This window comes from Orcinus orca, chromosome X (genome assembly GCF_937001465.1).
Source record: "Orcinus orca chromosome X, mOrcOrc1.1, whole genome shotgun sequence".
NCBI classification, from domain to species: Eukaryota; Metazoa; Chordata; class Mammalia; order Artiodactyla; family Delphinidae; genus Orcinus; species Orcinus orca.
Window position 1 is genome coordinate 44,021,950 of NC_064580.1, and position 18,643 is coordinate 44,040,592.

General features: G+C 54.3%; 2 protein-coding genes across 7 annotated transcripts in view; one reads left to right on the forward strand and one right to left on the reverse strand.

Annotated features, from left to right (window-relative positions):
• Nucleotides 1–13,450, forward strand: CCDC22 (coiled-coil domain containing 22). Of its 2 annotated transcripts, none has more exons than XM_004281926.4 (17): nucleotides 1–225; nucleotides 1,258–1,435; nucleotides 6,218–6,350; nucleotides 7,092–7,198; nucleotides 7,343–7,409; nucleotides 7,510–7,688; nucleotides 9,610–9,804; nucleotides 10,323–10,385; nucleotides 10,480–10,599; nucleotides 11,140–11,259; nucleotides 11,349–11,465; nucleotides 11,571–11,672; nucleotides 11,754–11,861; nucleotides 12,120–12,215; nucleotides 12,438–12,497; nucleotides 12,578–12,652; nucleotides 13,068–13,450. In XM_004281926.4, exons 1-17 carry the CDS (start codon nucleotides 176–178, stop codon nucleotides 13,179–13,181), a joined length of 1,884 nt encoding a protein of 627 aa, XP_004281974.1. In that variant the 5' UTR covers nucleotides 1–175; the 3' UTR covers nucleotides 13,182–13,450. The 2 variants fall into 2 exon arrangements, with proteins under 2 accessions (XP_004281974.1, XP_033265630.1); XM_033409739.2 differs by lacking the exon at nucleotides 1–225 and adding an exon at nucleotides 278–874.
• Nucleotides 13,363–18,643, reverse strand: part of FOXP3 (forkhead box P3) — a 19,383-nt gene continuing 14,102 nt past the window's right edge. For 3 of the 5 annotated variants that reach the window (XM_049704478.1, XM_049704479.1, XM_033409740.2), the window contains 5 exons: nucleotides 17,918–18,005; nucleotides 17,639–17,719; nucleotides 16,712–16,862; nucleotides 15,949–16,025; nucleotides 13,363–14,759 (listed from right to left, as the gene is read on the reverse strand). In XM_049704478.1, coding sequence (XP_049560435.1) covers nucleotides 14,406–14,759; nucleotides 15,949–16,025; nucleotides 16,712–16,862; nucleotides 17,639–17,719; nucleotides 17,918–18,005 — 751 coding nt within the window. In that variant the 3' untranslated portion in view covers nucleotides 13,363–14,405. The remainder of the gene's footprint in view (nucleotides 14,760–15,948; nucleotides 16,026–16,711; nucleotides 16,863–17,638; nucleotides 17,720–17,917; nucleotides 18,006–18,643) is intronic. The other 2 variants (XM_033409741.2, XM_012537474.3) reach the window with 1 other exon arrangement.

The window sequence follows — 18,643 nt, forward strand, 5'->3', positions numbered from 1 at the left end:
GAACGACAAGCATCCGGCTTGCGCCGAACTGGTCTCGGAACTACACTTCCCGGCTCTCCTCGCGCAGCCCCTGACACTCCTTGGACCGCGAGCAGGGAGCGGGCTTTCCACAGCTGCGCCTCTCTTGCTCGGACCCGGCCCTGGACCCAACCTCGGACTCCAACACGGCTCTACCATGGAGGAGGCGGACCGAATCCTCATCCATTCCCTGCGACAGGCCGGCACGTAAGGACACAGCCCCCGCCCACCCCGGAATGCCCACATCCGGGACTCCAAAACTCTGGACCTTGACATCTAGGGCTGCAACTTCAGGACCCTAAGACCCTCCCTCCTCCTTACACACACACACGCACGCACACACACACACACGGGGCCTCCCAAACCCTTTGACCTCTACACTTGGTAAACCCCAAACTCCAGGATCTAGACACCTCGAGACCTTAAAACCTTGGAACCTCAAGACCCGGGATCCTGAAATCTGTGGATCTTGACATCAATACCCTGGGACTCTGACATCTGGAGATTCCAAGCCACCTTTATCCTGTGAACCAGGGAACTTAAAACTCTGGGATCCTGGCACTCAGGGACTCCAAAATCCCCTGGGATTGGATACTTGGGAACCTTCAAACCTGGTTTCCCAATACCTGAGCCTTTTAAAACCCCAGGACTCTAAAATCTGGTGGCCTTAATGCTTGGTGACCCCGACGCACAAGGACTCCTGCATTCGAGGGTCCTAAAAACCCAAGATGACAACATCTAGGGAGCTTGATTTCTGGATTGCTTGAGACTGGGTGGTCCTGATACCCAGGGACTCTGACATTTGGAACTCCTGAAAACTCCAGCCTCCCAACATCTAGTCTCAAAATTCTAGCAGGTCAGTATCTAGGGGCCTCTGACATGCAGCAAACATGATATCTGGGGATGCAGAAACCCAGAGACTATTCCACCTGGGCTCCTAGGTCTTCCCAGACCCCAGAAATTTGGGGCTTTTAGGCATAGGGAAATTTGAGATTTTTTGAACTCGGATCCCTTCCATCCACCGTTCTACACCAAGATCTTAGGACCTGAGGACTCCCCCCATTCTCAGTTTTCCAAATGGAAGTCAGCCAGCAACACCCAGGACCTGTCTGAACTGTGGCCACCCTCCCCACCCCATCCCAGTACTAGGGCTTCCAGAAGGCAGCACGGCCCAGCCTCATCCCTGTTTCCTGACTGCTTCCCCCCACCCCCCATCGAGCCTGCCTCCTTCTTCTTCAGGGCAGTTCCTCCAGATGTGCAGACCCTGCGAGCCTTCACCACTGAGCTGGTTGTAGAAGCTGTGGTCCGTTGCCTGCGTGTGATCAACCCTGCTGTGGGCTCCGGCCTTAGCCCCCTGCTGCCTCTTGCTATGTCTGCCCGGTTCCGTCTGGCCATGAGCCTGGCTCAGGCCTGTATGGTGAGTGTCTTCCTCCCAATTACACACAGCCTCTTCCTTCCTCCTTCACAAAGTCACCAAGCTCCTTTGAGACTCTTGACTTTCCTCTCTGCCACCTCCCGTTGTGGCTTAGCGTTCATTAGTGGTTAAGGCTGCCGGCTCTGTGGTCAAACTGCCTGAGTAGTTCAGACCCTGGCTACAGCACTTGTTAACTGTGTGACCTTGCTAACTGATGCCCCTGTGGGCATCAGTTTCCTTATCTGTGAAATCGAGATGATAAAAGTAGGGTTGTCCTGAGGATTAAATGAGTTGATCCAGTTTGTGCCTGAGTTGCCCCTGGCTCTCATATTTTGAGCTTAGCACCAAGAACTTTTCCCCCTATAGTATCCATTTACCAGTTCCTGAAAAGGCCCTGTTTTGAGTCACGTGCTCAAATTAACCACCACGTTCTCTGGTTGAACCAGCTAATTCAGTTCAATTAAAACTGGTTCAATTAAAACTGGTTCAATTAAAAACCAGTTAATTTCTGGCTGAAATTAACCACCACGTTCTCTGGTTGGACCAGCTTGGATCACCTGGTCATCCCTACAGGGCACTGTGATTGGCTGCTCCTTCAGGATCACTTGGAGTTGGGGGAGGGAGGGTTACTCGAAGGAAGATATGCTGCTTAACTAAAACAGTGTCTGCACTAAAACTTTACTCTGCTCTGTTGCAGCTTACCTCTCATGAGAATAATTTACATACTGTCTCCATTGTAAATAAAGTGCCTTCTGGTGAAGCACTCATGCCTCCCCAGTACAGACCTGTGTCCAGTTACTATATCCAAGGGCTCCAAGTAAATGTCATTTCTCCTGGCTCATTAGTTCTGGGATTTTAGGCTAGTCTCTTAACCTCTTTGGGCTTAAGTTTTCTCATGTGTAAAAAGGGTAAGAATTGTACCTACCACATAGGGTTGCTATGAGGATTAAAAATGAGTTCAGGGCTTCCCTGGTGGCGCAGTGGTTGAGAGTCCGCCTGCCGATGCAGGGGACACGGGCTCGTGCCCCGGTCCGGGAAGATCCCACATGCCGCGGAGCGGCTGGGCCTGTGAGCCATGGCCACTGAGCCTGCGCATCCAGAGCCTGTGCTCCACAACGGGAGAGGCCACAACAGTGAGAGGCCCGCGTACCGCAAAAAAAAAAAAAAAGAGTTCATATGTGAAAAGCTGGATATAGTAAGCTTTGTGCAAGTGGTATCACTATTATTGGATAGGCTTGATCTGGCTGCTTGTGTTCCAGCAACTTGTGGCTACGTAATGAATGTCAACATGCCCAGCGTATGGTGGTAGAGGGACAGTAGAGAAACTGACAGTAGAGAAACCTTCCACTTAGCCCCAAGGGACTGGGTGGTCAGGTTTCTTGAATTTGTTCCTTGCTTGTGCAGTTTCTGTCTCTTAGAAATAGGCCTCAGAGCTCTACCCTTCCCTTGGCTCTCTGGTTCACCTAGTTCTCAGGAGTTCTCAGGTTCTTTTGTCTGGGGCTCTCGGTGGCCCTCGAGGCAGGCAGTCTGTCCCCTGGCCTGGGGCTGTCTTCTCGAGGACGGCACTTTATAAAGGGGAACTTGTGTCCTGTTTGGCTAGGAGGGTGCACAGTGGGGCGTGTTGAGGAGGGGCTGGGGATCAGGCTTCCCCCAGTTTTCTCTTCCTCCCTTCTCTCAGTGCTGTTTCCCACTGGATTTGGTGGTGACCTACTTTTCCTCACACTAACTTTAGCGTGAGTATGGCTTTTTCCGTGATTGAGAGGTTCACGTGATTGTCTGGCCCCAGAGCCTCGGTTTGCCCTGAGCAGGTAGAAAAGGTCTCTCTTAACCCAGCTGGGTGCTGCTCATGTAGCCCACCTTGGCTCAGCACTGCCGCCTTCTGGTGCCTGCCTCTTCATGTGCCCTACTCCTGGCAGCACTTTTTGCGACTCAGCCACTTCCATACTTTGGTGTCTGTCATTTCACACACCCCACTCCTGGAATGAGTTTCTGTATCAGTCACAGTCCTTTGATTGCAGGTGTCGGAAAAAACCCAAAGTAAAGTAGCTTAAAAGACAGTGGTTTTCACACTGTTTTGACTGTGATCCTCTGAAATAAATATATCTTACGTTGTGACCAAGTACACATATGTGTGTATAATAATGATGTTTTTTGAGTGTGTGCTCTGTGCTGGGCATTGTGGTAACCTGGTGTTAACTCACTGAATTCTGGTGACAACTTTCTGAAGTAGGCACTGTTGGTATCCCTTTTCTCAGGTGAGAAAAGTGAAGCTCAGAGAGGTTAAGTGATTTGCCTGCGGTTACCCAGTTGGTAAGAAGCAAAGCTTCGATTTGCATCCACGAAGTATGCTTTCAGAATCCATGCAACTCTGGCCCAGAACCTTGATGGGCCCTTTTATCCCTTAAAGCATCCACATCGGGAAAGTACTGTCAGCCCCATTTTACAGCTAGAAACTGAGCTTCTTGGTGGTTGAATAACCGGTCCAAGGCCTTATAGCCAGTTAAGTAGTACAGGCTGGATTTCAACCCCAATCTTTTTGACTCCAAAGCCCATAGCCTCTTTTAAAAACATTATTTACTATTTTGTGTGGGTCATTTTTATCAGTCAGGGTCCAGTCCAGAGACACAAACCCCAGCAGTAATTTGAATAGGGAAATTTCAATATAAAGAATTGTTAACTGGGTAAAAGATGGTTAACTACTGAAAGAGTCAAAGAAATCTCCAAGGTGTGACAGAAGTAACACAATACCTTGAAAAGTCCCACTGGCACTCCAGACCGTTCACCTCGTTACCCTTACCCGTCTGCTGTAAGGGGATTACCTTGATTAGTTTCTTGTGTGTCTTTCCAGTTTTTAAAAAATGAAGATATAAGCATATATAAATATATATTCTTATTTCCCCCCTTTCTTACACAAAAGAGAGCATATACCTAGTTTCTTACCTTATTTTTTCCCCTTGCCACATATCCTGGAAATCATTTCATATCAGGCAATCATTTTTTTTTTCCTTTTTGCAGCTGCAGAGTAGTTCATTGTATGTATGCACTGTAGTTTATTCAACCCCTCTCCTGTGCTTGGACATTTAGGGAGTTCCCAATATTTTGCAAATAATGCTGTAATGAATAATCTTGTGCATATATATTCTTGAATTGTTGGAGGCCTGTCTTCAGGGTCAACTCCTAGAAGTAGGATTGCTAGGTGGAAGGGTAAACGCATACGCCATTTTGTTAGATTTTCCCCAATCGCCTTTACTGGGATTGTTTAATTTCTGCCTTCCCAACAGCAGTGTATGAGAGGGTGCCTGTTTACCCACAGCCTCACCCACTGAGTGTATTGTCAGAGTTTTGCCCATTCAATAGGTGAGGAATAGTCTCTCTGTATAGTTTTCCTCCTAGCTTTGTACTTTGAAAAACTTTCAAATTTAAGGAAAAATGAAAACAGAAAAATAACACCATTCTCCTAGCTTTCTGTGTTGTTAACATTTTCCTCCACTCTTTTCTCTCTATCTGGGTACACACACACACACACACACACACATTTTTTTCTGAACCTTTTGAAAGCAGCAGACATCATGACACTTCATACCTAAAACTTTCAGTGCATCTCTCCCAAGTAAAAGGGCATTTGCCAGTATAACCACAATATCATGATCCCACCCATGAACTGAATATTGATAGAGTAATAGTATCTAATATTTAGTGCATGGTCAAATTTCCTCAGTCGTTACAAAAATACCCTTTTTAGCTCTTTTTGTTTCCAACTACAGAGTCCAATCTAGGATCATACATTTCATATCACTGTTACATTTGTAATCTTCTGTATCCAACAGTCCTACTTAGTTTTTGTTTCTTTGTTTCTTTTTGCAATGATACATGTTTTTGAAGAATGCAGGCTGGTTGTTTCCTGGAATGCCCCATAATCTGTATTGGTCTGATCGTTTGCTCATGACTAGATTCAGGTCTGGGGCAGGAACTCTGTGCAAGTGATAGTATCTCCCTGCCCGAGTGGACCTCAGGAGAACGTAACGTCAGGTTGTCCCGGATCGGTGATGCTCGTGTGGCGTCTCTCCGTGTGCTTTCAATTCAAGTCGCTCTTGTAAGCAAAGTTGGACATATTTGCATATGTTTAAGGGCCGTTTTTCATTCTCTTTCTGGGAATTGTCTGCTCCTATCTTTTGCCTCTGTTACTGTTGCACTGTTGGTCTTTCTGCTTGTGTAGTTTTAGGCACTCTTTATATACTAGTGAAAAAGATTCACTCTTTGCCTATGATATGAACTCCAAGCATTTTTTCCCAGCTTGTCATTATGCTTTTGACTTTGCTCACTGTAATTTTTCTTGAAAAATTTTTTCATGTATTCAGAAATACCCATCTTCTCTTTCATGGCCTCTGGATTTTGAGTCGTATTTAGAGAGGCCAGAGCTTTAATTTTATTTTTTTAAAAAATATTTATTTATTTTGGTTGCGCCGGTCTCAGTTGCGGCACGTAAGACCTTCGCTGAGGCATGCGGACTCTCAGTTGTGGCATGCATGCCACAACTAGTTCCCCATCCAGGGATCGAACCTGGGCCCCCTGCAATTGGGAGCGTGGAGTCACACCCACTGGACCACCAGGGAAGTCCCCGGAGCTTTAATTTTTAAAGCTCTGAAGGCCTTGGTGAGCCAAGGGGAAGTTCAGAGGGTGGTGGTTGGTGAGAGAGTGGGATCATTTGTGGTCTCAGCCCTGGGCTCCCAGAACAGGAGGATCCTGCCTGCCTGACTGATAGCGGCCACCCTTCCCCACCCCCAGGACCTGGGATATCCCTTGGAGCTTGGCTATCAGAACTTCCTCTACCCCAGTGAGCCTGACCTCCGGGACCTGCTTCTCTTCCTGGCTGAACGTCTGCCCACTGATGCCTCTGAGGATGCAGACCAGCCTGCTGGTATGGGGTGCCTGGGGCGTGGTGGGGGTGAGGGAGAGGGTGCTGTGGGGGCTGAGAGAGGTGGAAGTGGTGAAAAGGTTGACTGGTGGGTGTGGGGTATATGTCTTCAGGAGAACTAGGTGGGAGGACTGGGGCTGGGAGAGGGGATGCAGGGCAGGGGGAAGGGAACTGGGGCTTGGGCTGACCCAGGTGGGGAGTTGGTGCTGGAAGGGGCCTCTCTGCCTCACCTCCTGCCTTGCCCACTCTACTCTAACCACACCAGGCCACTCCGGCCTCAGGGCCTTTGCATATGCTGGCTTACTCACCCAGATAGCCTCATGGTTCACTCCCTTATCTCTTGGAGGTTCCTGTTCACATGTCACCTCAGGGAGGCCTTCCTTGGATTGCCTTGTTTAAAATTATATCTTCCTCTCAATGGTCCTTATCTTCCTTTCCTGATGACCACCTGACAGTCTTCTGTATTGTACTTATGGCCTTGGTCACGCTCTCCTCTACCTGCCTCTGCCGGAGGGCAGGAGGATATTTATCAGTTTGTTCACTGAAGTAGCCCAAGGGTCTAGAATGGTGACTGGTACCATTCTAAGTAGGTGCTTAATAAGTGTTTGTTGAATGTCTGAGTGTGAGAATGATAGCTACATAGATATGTATCTCTGGGGGGGCAGTCAGGCTGCTTTCCCAGGGTATGCATTTTTGGAGTTGTGGCACTGTCACCTGATTGACACTCCCTCCCCACTTCCCTAGGTGACTCAGCTATCCTCCTCCGGGCCATCGGGAGCCAAATCCGGGACCAGCTAGCACTGCCCTGGGTCCCACCCCTCCTTCGCACTCCTAAGCTGCAGCACCTCCAGGTGGGACCCCTCAACTCATGTCAGTGTTGCTTGTTGCTGCCTTGCCTGCCTTGTCCCCATTTGGGTGCTCAGGTTTTTGGCCCCCTCTCCCTGGTGCCCCCCGTCACGATTCATCCTAGAGGTCTGATTCTGCTCTCTCACCAGGGTTCGGCCCACCAGAAGCCTTTCCATGCCAGCAGGCTGTTCATGCCTGATTTGCTCTCCAGAGGAGGTGAGGATGAGGCTTTGGAGAGGGGCTGGGGGGAGGGGTAGAGGTGGGCCTAACTGCATGGTGAGGCAGGAGGGCTGGCTGACTCTGTTGCTGCCTCCAGAGCCCCGGGAGTTCCAGGCGAGTCCCCTGCTGCTACCAGCCCCCGCCCAGGTGCCGCAGCCTGCTGCGAGGGTGGCCTCGCTTCTTGAATGCCACGCCATCCAACTCTGCCAGCACACGGGCCGGGACTGCCCCAGGGATGAGGACTGGGTCCACCGGGCATCCCGCCTCCCCGTCCAGGTACTGCCCAGTGCTTGGTCCCTGCTGACGAGGTCCCTGCTCACTGTGGCTCCCATTTCGTTTCCCGTTAGTCCTCTGCCCCTCTCCTTTCCCCACTTTGTCCCTCTCTTCCATCGTCTCCTCCCTGTGTGCAACTACCTGGCTCCCTGCCTGAAAGAACATTGGAGTCAGAAAGATTGTGGCCCTCGCACAAGTCAGTATGGCCCCTCGGAGTGTCCGCTTCCTGCTGTGAGACAAGGGTGGTGATACTGCTCTCTTCTGAGGGCGATGTTCCACCGAAGGACGTGCACAGGCAGCCAGAGCTGTCAGGATCTGCTCCCTTCCTCCCTGTTTCTACTACCTTCTTCCTGCCCCTGATTCGCTCCCTCTTTCTCTGTCTCTGCCGTCATCACCGACGTGTGGCTTCCAGATCTCTGCACCGTCTCTTCTCATCACTGGCTTTCTCCTTCTGTGGTTTTGCTGCCCCTCTTTCTCTCTCCCCACTGCTGTCTCCTCGTTTCTGTGTCTCTGCCTCATCTACCTCTATATCCGCCTCCATCTCCCCTCTGTCCACCTCAGTATCTGTCCCCATCCTCTCCCCACTTTGTCTGCCTCTGGAACTGTCTCCTTCCGCCTCCTCCGCTGCCATTTGTTCTGTCTTTATCTTTTTCTCTCTTTTTTAAACTTACAGGCATTTCAGACACAGAAGTAGAGAGAATAGTCTCATAAACTCTATGTCCCTGCCATCCACCTTCAATTATAAGCCTTTTGTGGGAATTCCCTGGCGGTCCAGTGGTTAGGACTCAGCGCTTTCGCTGCTGAGGGTCCAGGTTCAATCCCTGGTCGGGGAACTAAGATCCCACAAGCCGCGAGGCACAACCAAAAAGAGAAAAAAAAAAAAGATATAAGCATTTTGCCAATCTTTCCTCATCCCTTCTCTAACATTTTTTTCTGTAATATTTTAAAGCAAGTCCCAGACATCATATCATTTTAACTCTAAATACTTAAGCAGACATCTCTTAACTCATAAGGGCACTTTTTAACACAACCCCTGGGCCATTTTCACACCTAACAGAATTAACAGTGACCTCTTTTTCTTTTGTTTTTTTTTAAAGCTTTGTATATGCATTTTATCTTTTGAACCAGAACCTATTACATCATTTTTTCCCCTAAATTTATTTATTTATTTACTTTTGGCTGCATTGGGTCTTCGTTGCTGCGTGTGGGCTTTCTCTAGTTGTGGTGAGCGGGGGCTACTCTTCATTGCAGTGCGCAGGCTTCTCATTGCGGTGGCTTCTCTTGTTGTGGAGCATGGGCTCTAGGCACGTGGGCTTCAGTAGTTGTGGCACGCAGGCTCAGTAGTTGTGGCTCGCGGGCTCTAGAGCACAGGCTCAGTAGTTGTGGTGCATGGGCTTAGTTGCTCTGCGGCATGTGGGATCTTCCTGGACCAGGGCTCAAACCCGTGTCCCCTCTATTGGTAACAGTGACCTCTTAATACCATCCAACACTGAGTTCGTAATCAGATTTCTCCAGTTGTCTCAAAACTGCCTCTGTTCTCATGTCTCTCTCTCTCTCTCTCTCAATTCCACTCTGCCTCTGCCCCCTTCTTTGCCCAGCACCTCTGACTCGGTTTCTGCTCTGTCCCCACATATCTTTTGAGTGTCGGTCTCTAATTTGGGGGCTGCAGGCTTACTTCTCTCCCTTCCCACAGCCTCCTCCAGTGCAGGGAGCCAGTGGGTAGAGAGAAGCAGGGCTGAAGAAGATGAGGCCCCGTCCTCAGGGAGCTCCCAGGCCTGTGGACCAGGAGAGTGGGTCCAGGCCCCCTTGTGGGAGAGGCTGGATGGCTGGTGCAACTTGGGGGTAGCACCTTGTCAAGCAGCTCCCTGGTGGAGGCAGGGCCTTGGGTACCCCGCAGGCCTCCACACTCTTCCACTGTTTCTAGGAGGATACTCGGGCTCAGCGGCAGCGGCTGCAGAAGCACTTGGCCGAGCATCTGCGCCAGACCTGGGGCCGGCCAGGGCCCCCTCAACAAGCCCGAGACCTGGGAGAGCTGCTGCAGGCCTGGGGTGCTGGCGCCAGGACTGGTGCTCCCAAGGGCTCCCGCTTCACACATTCAGAGAAGTTCACCTTCCATCTGGTGGGTGGGCCTGAGTGGCCCTGGGGCATGCTGATGGGGCCAAGGCAGTATTGCTTGATGTACACACACCACATTTTATCCATACAGGGGCCCGTGTTCCCACCTGCCCTCTCCCCATGGTGGATGGGCACCCAGAACGGTCCCCTGGCTTTTTGGGGACTTCCGTGGAGAAAGGGTAGAGGGGTGGGAACTATGTAAGCGTGTAGGGCTGCTCTTTGTGCAGACCCCAGCTTTTCCTGGGCAGTTTCCTCTGGACATATCTTCTCTCCTTGGATGGTCATCCAGAGGGGCCCTCGTCCTTCTCATGGGCAGATGGGCAAGAGCTGTGTCAGGGTCAGGGAGGTTTCTTTATGAGCAAACACTCCAGTCTAAGGTCAGAGAGTGCATTGATCCTCACACACATTCTGACAGCCGTCAGTGGTACTGTACCCGGGTATGGTGCTGGGAAGGTGCTTTTGGTGGGTGTTGAGGGGCAGGGCTTTCCCCGACAGCCAGGATGCTCCTTTCTCGCTCCCCAGGAGCCCGAGGCCCAGGCAGCCCAGGTGTCAGATGTGCCGGCCACCTCCCGGCGGCCTGAACAGGTGAGCAGAGCAATGGTGGGGCGGGGGAGGTGTCTTGGGCCCTTGGCTGTCTACTGGGCCTGACACCCCCACCCCGACTGCCTGTGCCTCCCAGGACACATGGGCAGCTCAGGAGCAGGAGCTGGAGTCTCTTCGGGAGCAGCTGGAGGGAGTGAATCGCAACATTGAAGAGGTTGAAGCCAACATGAAGACCCTGGGAATCAGCCTCGTGCAGGTGGGTGTGGGAGAGGGGCTGTCCACCGGGGTCAGGTCACAAGTCCGGCCTAGACGGCTTAGAGGGACTTGAGGGGGTACTCTGTAGAGGTCTGCACTTGTCAGAAGGGTTCATGGGAGACACTGGGGACCTGTGGGCCTCTTGAGGGTTCAGGAGAATCAGTGGGAATGAGAGGGCGATGTAGGGTTGGGGGTGGGGGTGGTGTTGGACCTGCAGGGGTTAGCGGTGCCTTGGTGTCTGTGAGACTCGGGAAGGGTGTAAGTGTCTGTGGGCCTCTGTAGGGGCTTGTGGGGCATCAGGGGTCCTGGGGAGTCAGTGTGGAGGTGGAGGGGTCAGAGGGGCCTGTGGGTGCCTGTCACTGCTTATAGGTCTCTGTTACTATCAGGAGGGGTCCGAGGGGCCCATAGGGCCCCTAGAGGGATGTGTTGTCATCTGAGGGCCTTGGGCTAGGTCAGGGCTCTCCAGGCTTAGCGGGGGCTGGGAGGTTGTGGTGTGCATGGGGCTTCCCCACTGACTGGGAGTGGGGATCCTGGGTGCCAGGTGGAGACCGAGTGTCGGCAGAGCAAGCTCAGCACAGCGGAGCATGAGCAGGCCCTGCGCCTGAAGAGCCGGGCGGTGGAGCTGCTGCCCGACGGGGCTGCCAACCTTGCCAAGCTGCAGGTGGGGCTGGCGCTGAGGCTGGGCTGGGAGGGTCGGAGTTGGATGGGCCCAGCCAGTGTGACATGTAGCCCCCCTGCCACCACCCCTAGCTCGTGGTAGAGAGCAGTGCCCAGCGGGTCATCCACTTGGCAGGTCAGTGGGAAAAGCATCGTGTTCCGCTCCTTGCTGAGTACCGCCACCTCCGAAAGCTCCAGGACTGCAGAGAGGTAGGTGGTGGGGTCCGGGGCCATGGGTGGGGCGGGTTCGGTTCCTCCCTAGGGGGCTAGCCCTGCGCTCTGCCTCACTGCCCTCTACCCGTGGGGTCCTGGCAGCTGGAATCTTCTCGACGGCTGGCAGAGATCCAGGAGCTGCACCAGAGTGTTCGGGCAGCTGCTGAAGAGGCCCGCCGGAAGGAGGACGTCTATAAGCAGCTGGTAAGGCCTGTGTGGGGGCCCTGGGCCACTCAGAGCCGGGGAGGTGTGGGTGCTAAGGGAGCACCTGCTGTCTCTGCCTAGATGTCAGAGCTCGAGACCCTGCCCAGAGACGTGTCTCGGCTGGCCTATACCCAGCGCATCCTGGAGATTGTGGGCAACATCCGGAAGCAGAAGGAAGAGATCACTAAGGTACGCCATCGTGGCCAGGGAGGGTGGGTCATACGGGTAGATATGCCGAAGGGGCAGATGTGTGTTGCAGGGCTACACGGGGACCTCACACCCTCTGAAAGTCAGAGCTATCTGGCCATACCCAGACACAGAAGAGCCCCACACAGTCCACTCCAGCCACCCCTGACCCTGTCTGGATGGGACAGCATAAACGTGAATGCCCTCAGCTGGCCGGCTGCCCGCCCCAGACGGGCTCACGGCTACCCTGGTCTCTGCCAGATCTTGTCTGACACGAAGGAGCTTCAGAAGGAAATCAACTCCCTGTCTGGGAAGCTGGACCGGACGTTTGCGGTGACTGATGAGCTTGTGTTCAAGGTGTGGGGCAGGCCGGGCTGGGTGCGGGGGTGGGGTGGGCCTTGGGCCCTGTGTGAGCCTCGTAGGTACACTGATGCTCGGGCCTGGCTTTGCCCTGGGGAAGATGAAGTCAGGGAGTGGGAGAGGGTGGCCTTGTGGGGGCCTGGAGGTGGGGGTGGGGTAGGGGCGGGGTGAGGCGGGGACAGCCCACCGACACCTTCAGGGTCTCCTCTGTCTGGTCAGGATGCCAAAAAGGACGATGCTGTTCGGAAGGCCTACAAGTATCTAGCTGCCTTGCATGAGGTGAGGGGAGAAGCGTGCCTGGGGGCTGGCTGGGGTGGGGCCAAGTTGGGGTGCAAGCCTTCTGCTCCTGCTGTCCCCAGAACTGCAGCCAGCTCATCCAGACCATCGAGGACACGGGCACAATCATGCGGGAGGTTCGAGACCTTGAGGAGCAGGTGAGGCCTGGGGCTGGGAAGGCTAACCAAGGCAGCTCCTCGGTTTATGCCAAGAGAGGCTGTGGAACCAGACACAGCCCTGCCCCTAAGGCGCTGTGTGTGTGACCTGGAGCAGCCCAGTGGCCTGCTCTGGCCCCCTCCTTCCCCCTGAGGGTCCTCACACCTGCCTCCCAGGGCCGTTGGCAGAGGCTTCAGCTCGAGTATGTGGTGGGCAGTCCTGCCACATAGCAAAGGATGCTTTAGGTGGACGGATGACATGTGCAGAGGCCTGGCGGTGGGACAGAGCAGGCTGCTGTTGGAGGGGGTGGAAGGAGCATGGGAGGGGCCCTGGGTGGCTGTGATGGGGTGGGGCTGGTGAGCAGGAGCTGGGAAAGCGGCCCTGCACGCTGAAGGGCTGCGGTTCGCATTGCCTTAGATTGAGACGGAGATGGGCAAGAAGACCCTCAGCAACCTGGAGAAGATCCGTGAGGACTACCGAGCCCTTCGCCAGGAGAACGCTGGCCTCCTGGGCCGGGTCCGTGAGGCCTGAGCAGCCCCCAGCAGAGGTCTCCCCCAGGCCTCAGGCAGGGATTTGGGGTGCTGGGGGCACTGGCCAAGCACTGGCCTGGGCCATGCCCTCTGCTTGTGGTCCAGTTCCTCCTGCTGTAGTCTTGGCCCCAGACCCTTGCCCACCTGACCCCAACCCTTATCTGGGGCGACCATCCAGAGTGTGGAAGCTCAGCTGCAGTTTATTGCGGAGGGTGCTGGGGGTTGGGGCCTTGGATCTCAAATAAATGAGGGGCTCTGTCTGCAGTCTAAGCTGAGGCATGGATGGGGGCACAGGGCACAGGGCTCAGGATGGGGGAGGGGGCGGGTGGCAGGTGAGACACTGGGTACATTTGGTGAGTCGGTGTGCATGGCCCTGGGTGTCTGCGTGGGACTCAGGACGCCCACTGGGGTGCTTTGTGGGTGTGTGAGATATGCAGGTGAGTTCAGAAAGTCTGTGCGACCGAGCGTCTGTGTCGGGAGCTGTGTGATACCGTGTGTGACCAGCATGTGTCTGTGTGGCTTTCTGGGACCTGAGATCCTGAAGGTACCGAGGCTGCTTCTGTGCGGGTGTCTGGGCATGCCCCGTGTGACGCTGCACCTGTGGGCCTGGAAGCTGGCTACGGGTGTGTGCTTTGGGGCATGTGGGTTGACAGGACTGTGCTCGGGTGTGACTGTTTGTGTGACTGCGGATTTGAGGTGGTGTGAGTGTACTGAGGCAGGCTCTTCGTGTTTTAGGGTTTGTATTGAGTCCAAGGGACAGGATTGCGACTCTCTGTGTCCTTTCCAGCCCTAAGGTCATCTGTGAGAGCGACTGAGGCAGGCTGTGTGTGTGGTCGGTTGTGAAGGCTCAGTTTGGCTGGAGAGCCGGTCGCAGGGGGCTGGGGCGGGGGTGTGGGGTTGGGGCCAAGGTCCCTCTGAGCAGCCTTGGTGCAGAGCATGTGATCCAGGAGGGCAGTCAGCTGGGGAGCAGGGTCCCTGGCCAGCAAGATGGTGCACACCTTACTTCTTGGTCCCTGCAGGGACGTTCAGGGCCGGTCACCCCTGCCTCCAGCCACTTCTACTCCCCCGTTTTGGCCCCTGTCCTTCCTTCTTTCCTTGGCTTTGAGGTCAGGAGCTGGGTGTGGGGTTGGAACACCTGCTGGGCCTCTGGCTCCTCTTCTTGCGGAACTCAAACTCATCCACGGTCCACACGGCCCCCTTCTCACTCTCCACGCGCACGAAGCACTTATGCAGGCTCAGGTTGTGGCGGATGGCGTTCTGTGGAAGGAGGACCAGCCAGCCGGGCCGGGGACGTTGGGGAGGGGAGCAGGCAGGCAGTCATCCTCTGAGGCCAGCAGTCCCCACCAAAAATCGACCTCCTGCCCTTTCTCAACATGCCTACAAGCCCAGTCCCAGGCCCGCCCATTCCTGAACTTGACCCAGCACCGCAGTGGCATTTGAGGCCCTCCCAGCCACTGCCACCTCCGGAGGTGCTCACCTTCCAGGTGGCAGGGTGGTTTCTGAAGAAGGCGAACATGTGTGTGAACCAGTGATAGATCTCGTTGAGTGTCCGCTGCTTCTCGGGAGCCTCCAGGATGGCCTGGAGGTTAGGGGGTGTGGGGGTAAGGGGAGCCGCTCCCCCAAATTCGGACTGAGAGGGGCACTGGCCCACCTTGGGCCTTCTGACCTGGGTGGAACTGTGGGGACGGGGGAAGGAAGGGAGATGGTGTGGGGTGACGCGTCAGAGACAGGGTTAGAAGCGGGGTGAGGGTAGGGCTGGGATGGGGTTAGGTAGAGGATCAGGTTTGAGGTTGGAGTGGGGTCTGCTTCAGGGTTAGGGCTAGAGTTAAGTTAAATTTCTGGGGTAGAGTTGGAGTTGGAGTTCTCTGTGAGAGTGAGGTTTCAGGGTTTGGGAAGGGTAAGGGCCAGAGAGTGGGGTCCAGTTAAGGATTTGGAAGGGGTAAAGGACCAGGCAGAGTTAAAGGTCAGGGAAGTGGCTGGTTAAAGGTCAGGCTGGGGATGAACTGGGGTGAGTCAAGGGGCGAGGGGTGGGATGACGCGTGACATTAGGTCAGGAGTCAGAGGTGGGCCTAGTTACGTAGTTATTTTATGTGTCAGGGATGTGGTTAGTTTCAGGGTCAAGAATGAGGTTGACTGTGTGTGGTCGTTAAGGGTCAGGGCTGGGATTAGGCGTGGAGTGAGGCTAAGGGTCCGGGAATTTGATCTGCTTGGATTTAGGAATGGAATTGCGTCAAGGGTCAGTGACCATGGCTGCGGTGAGGCTCCGGGTTGGGATGGGGCTAGGTAGGTGAGCGGGGGGCATTGTGTAGGGTTAGGTGTGGGCCTAGGATAAAGGTCCGGGTGGGCTCTGGTGAAGCCTCTGGGAAGGCACTAGGGGGATGAGGATGAAGGGGTTGGGACGGGTCAGGTGTTACAGGAAGGGGTTAGGGATAGGGTCTAGGGGGGAATGTGTCGGCAGACTGGGGTACGTCTGGGCTGGTGAAGGAGTTTGGGGGCTAGTTTGGGGGCTATTTATAGGCCCAGGAGGCAGTTAGGTTTGGAGTTGATGTGGCCATCAGGAAGGGGGTGTGTTGAAGGCCAGCTTTTAGCTTGCACTGGCTTGAATGGCAGTCTAGTTGTGGGTTTGGGGGCAGGTCTGGGGTGAAGATGGGGGATCACATCTGAGGCGTGGGTTTGTTCAGGCAGGAGCCCGCCTGGGGGTGCTCAGACAGAGGCAGATCCTCCACTCCGCCCTCTCTTCCTTCTCCTCAGCCCGGCACTCTGCTTACCCAGCGGATGAGGGTGGCATAGGTGAAAGGGGGCCGCATGTTGTGAAACTTGAAGTAGTCCATGTTGTGGAAGAACTCTGGCAGAGGTACGGTGGGATCAGGCCCCGTCAGGGAACTCCTCGCTCCCTCTCCCACCCTCTGCTCTCGACCGACCGGCTGTCGAGTCTGCATGCCTGAAATCCCACCGTGAATACCGCTTTCCAGGATCCCAGTCACTGTTTGCTAAGCACTTGACATAAATGATATCATTTCCCCTTTGCACCGCTTCCACCAAAATGGGGCTTATTCTCCCCAAGGCTTAAAAGAAATGAAGTAACTTCCCCATGAAATGCATGTAACTGGTTAAATGGCGGAGTCAGGATGGCACTCGAAGGCCCTAATCGCTATTAAGCCCACAGCCCAGACTTTGCGGGCAGTAGGGGATTGGTGAGCTTGGGCGAGTCACCCTGCTTTTCCTTGGTGGGGAGAGGGAGAGTCCCTGGGAATTACTAAGCTAGCTCTCTTCCTTCTGATGACCAAATGGAGTAGCTGAAGCGCAGAGTGAGTGAGCCCTAATCCTCAGGGGAGACAGGGCTAGGACTAGACATCTGAGACCACAATGGGGGCTTGGAGGCCATGGAAATCCAGAGAGGAAGCTTTTACGAGCAGTTGCCAGTTTCCAAAGGCTGGGTGGCAGTGGTGGGGAAGAGCAGTCCCCCGCCCAGTACCAGGCAGGGAGATGAGGGGCTCAGAGGGCACCACGTAGGGCACGTACCATCCTTACCTGGGATCGTGCTGTTTGCATGGCTGCCCCAGAGGTGCCTCCGCACAGCAAACAGGCCTTCAGGGGCCTCTTGGGGACCCGGCCAGGCTGGGACAGTGGTGCCCGGGGTGCCAGTGGCTACGATACAGCAGGAGCCCTTGTCGGATGATGCCTGGGGGAAGAGGGAGAGGCTGGTGACCCAGAGGCTTAAACTTGCCACTTTAGTTTTAAATAAGTGTTTTTAAAAGTAAGGGCACCCTCTTCTCAATTCCACTCTGATGTAGAATCCCACAAAGCAGCACGAGCCATATTTATTAAAGTGCGGGTACGGACACTAGTGTGTGTAGCACACCAGTGCCAGGGCCACGAGCTAGGGTTGAATTGGGCTCCTCTGCTACCCAACTGCGACCTTGGGAAAGTCACCTAAGCCTCCCTGGCCTCAATTTCCCTTATCTGTGAATTGGGGATGATAGTAATACCTACCTCACCATGCATCATGGGGATTAAATAAGTTAACATCACCAAAGTGCTCACAAACAGTGCCTGACACCCAGGGCCAGCTTCTATGTGATCTCTGAAGGTCTTGGGGCCCTGCACTTTGTTTAATGCTCTGCGGTCGTCATTTTGAAATCTGAGCCCCGTGATTTCATTTTGCACTGGGCCCTGTGAGTTATATAGCTGGTCTTGCCAGCGGCACACAGTCTGCATTCAGTGTTTGGCGATTTGCTGTTGCTTTGCAAACTCAAGATCATGATTTGGGATCTTAAGGTCAGAGGGTTTGTAGGTAGAAAGGGACAGATTCCTAGGTCTGGGCATGTTTGGAGCTGGGGACAGGGGCCCAGAGATCCCAGGGCCTGGGTGCAAGGATAGGTCCCCCGCCCCCTGCAGGGCCTCTCTCTCCCCTGCTCCCCAGCAGTCTGTGCAACCTGTAGGCCTGGGGTGGCTCACCGTGGATGGAGCCTTGGTTGGGGCCATCTTCCCAGCCAGGTGGGCTTGCATAGCACCCAGCTTCTCCTTCTCCAGCACCAGCTGTGAGGACAGGCACAGAGTGAGGCCTCAACCTGATCTTTCTCCACCACGTCTTTGTGTAGGCTGTGGTCTTCCCTGGGAGTGCCCTGCCCCCTTCCTTCCTTCATGCCAGCCCCCATCCTGGGTGAGCTTGTATCCTGGCACAGGGTGGACGTACGGTTCACCCACCGCCCCCCTGCCCCCGCCCCCCCATGTCACCTGTTGCTCCAGAGACTGCACCACCTCCCTCTGGAGGAGACACTGTGCCCTGCCCTTCTCATCCAGGAGATGGTCTGCCTGGCAGTGCCTGGGTAGCGGAAAGAGTCCATGCGGGTGACCATGGCGAGCCTGGCTTCTCGGCTCAACATTCCTAGTGGGGAGGGCTCAGACCCTCTGGGAGGAAGGTCTCTCCTCAGAGCCTCAGCCTCCCTCCCCTCTTTCTACCTCAGTCTTCCTTTCACACCTGTCATTCCTTCAACATATGCTACTTGGCATCTACTGTATGGCCAGGGTGCTGGAGATGATGATGGAAGGGTAGTGAGCTGAGAGTGGGAAAGGCATTCCCGGTGGAGAGTACAGCTTGTGCGAAGGCCTGGTTGTGAAGAGGACGGGATGCACTGAATTGCCACTGATAGTTGGGTATGGTTGGAAAAGGGGTGTGTGTGTGTGTGTGTGTGTGTGAGAGAGAGAGAGAGAGAGAGAGAGTGAGAAAGAGAGAGAGATGGGGCTGAGAGGAGGCAGCAATAGCCATTGTGAGGATCTGGGACTTTGGGGGTCAATAAAATCAATAAAAGGCTGGTGTGTTGGCATGAGGGGGGGGTAGCAGGGCAAAGCAGTTAGGAGTGTGGATTCCGGAGGCTGGCTGTTACTCAGGAACTGGGTGATCTTGATCAAGACACTTAACCTCTTTGGCCTCAGTTTCTTTGTCTGTAAAATGGAGGTAAA

Excerpts from the sequence above, each read along its gene's own strand:
- CCDC22 (XM_004281926.4), top strand. The coding sequence starts at position 176 with ATGGAGGAGGCGGACCGAATCCTCATCCATTCCCTGCGACAGGCCGGC. Across the intron at positions 9,805-10,322 it reads AGAAGTTCACCTTCCATCTG|GAGCCCGAGGCCCAGGCAGC; the intron begins GTGGGTGGGCCT and ends CTCGCTCCCCAG. Across the intron at positions 11,260-11,348 it reads CCAACCTTGCCAAGCTGCAG|CTCGTGGTAGAGAGCAGTGC; the intron begins GTGGGGCTGGCG and ends CACCACCCCTAG.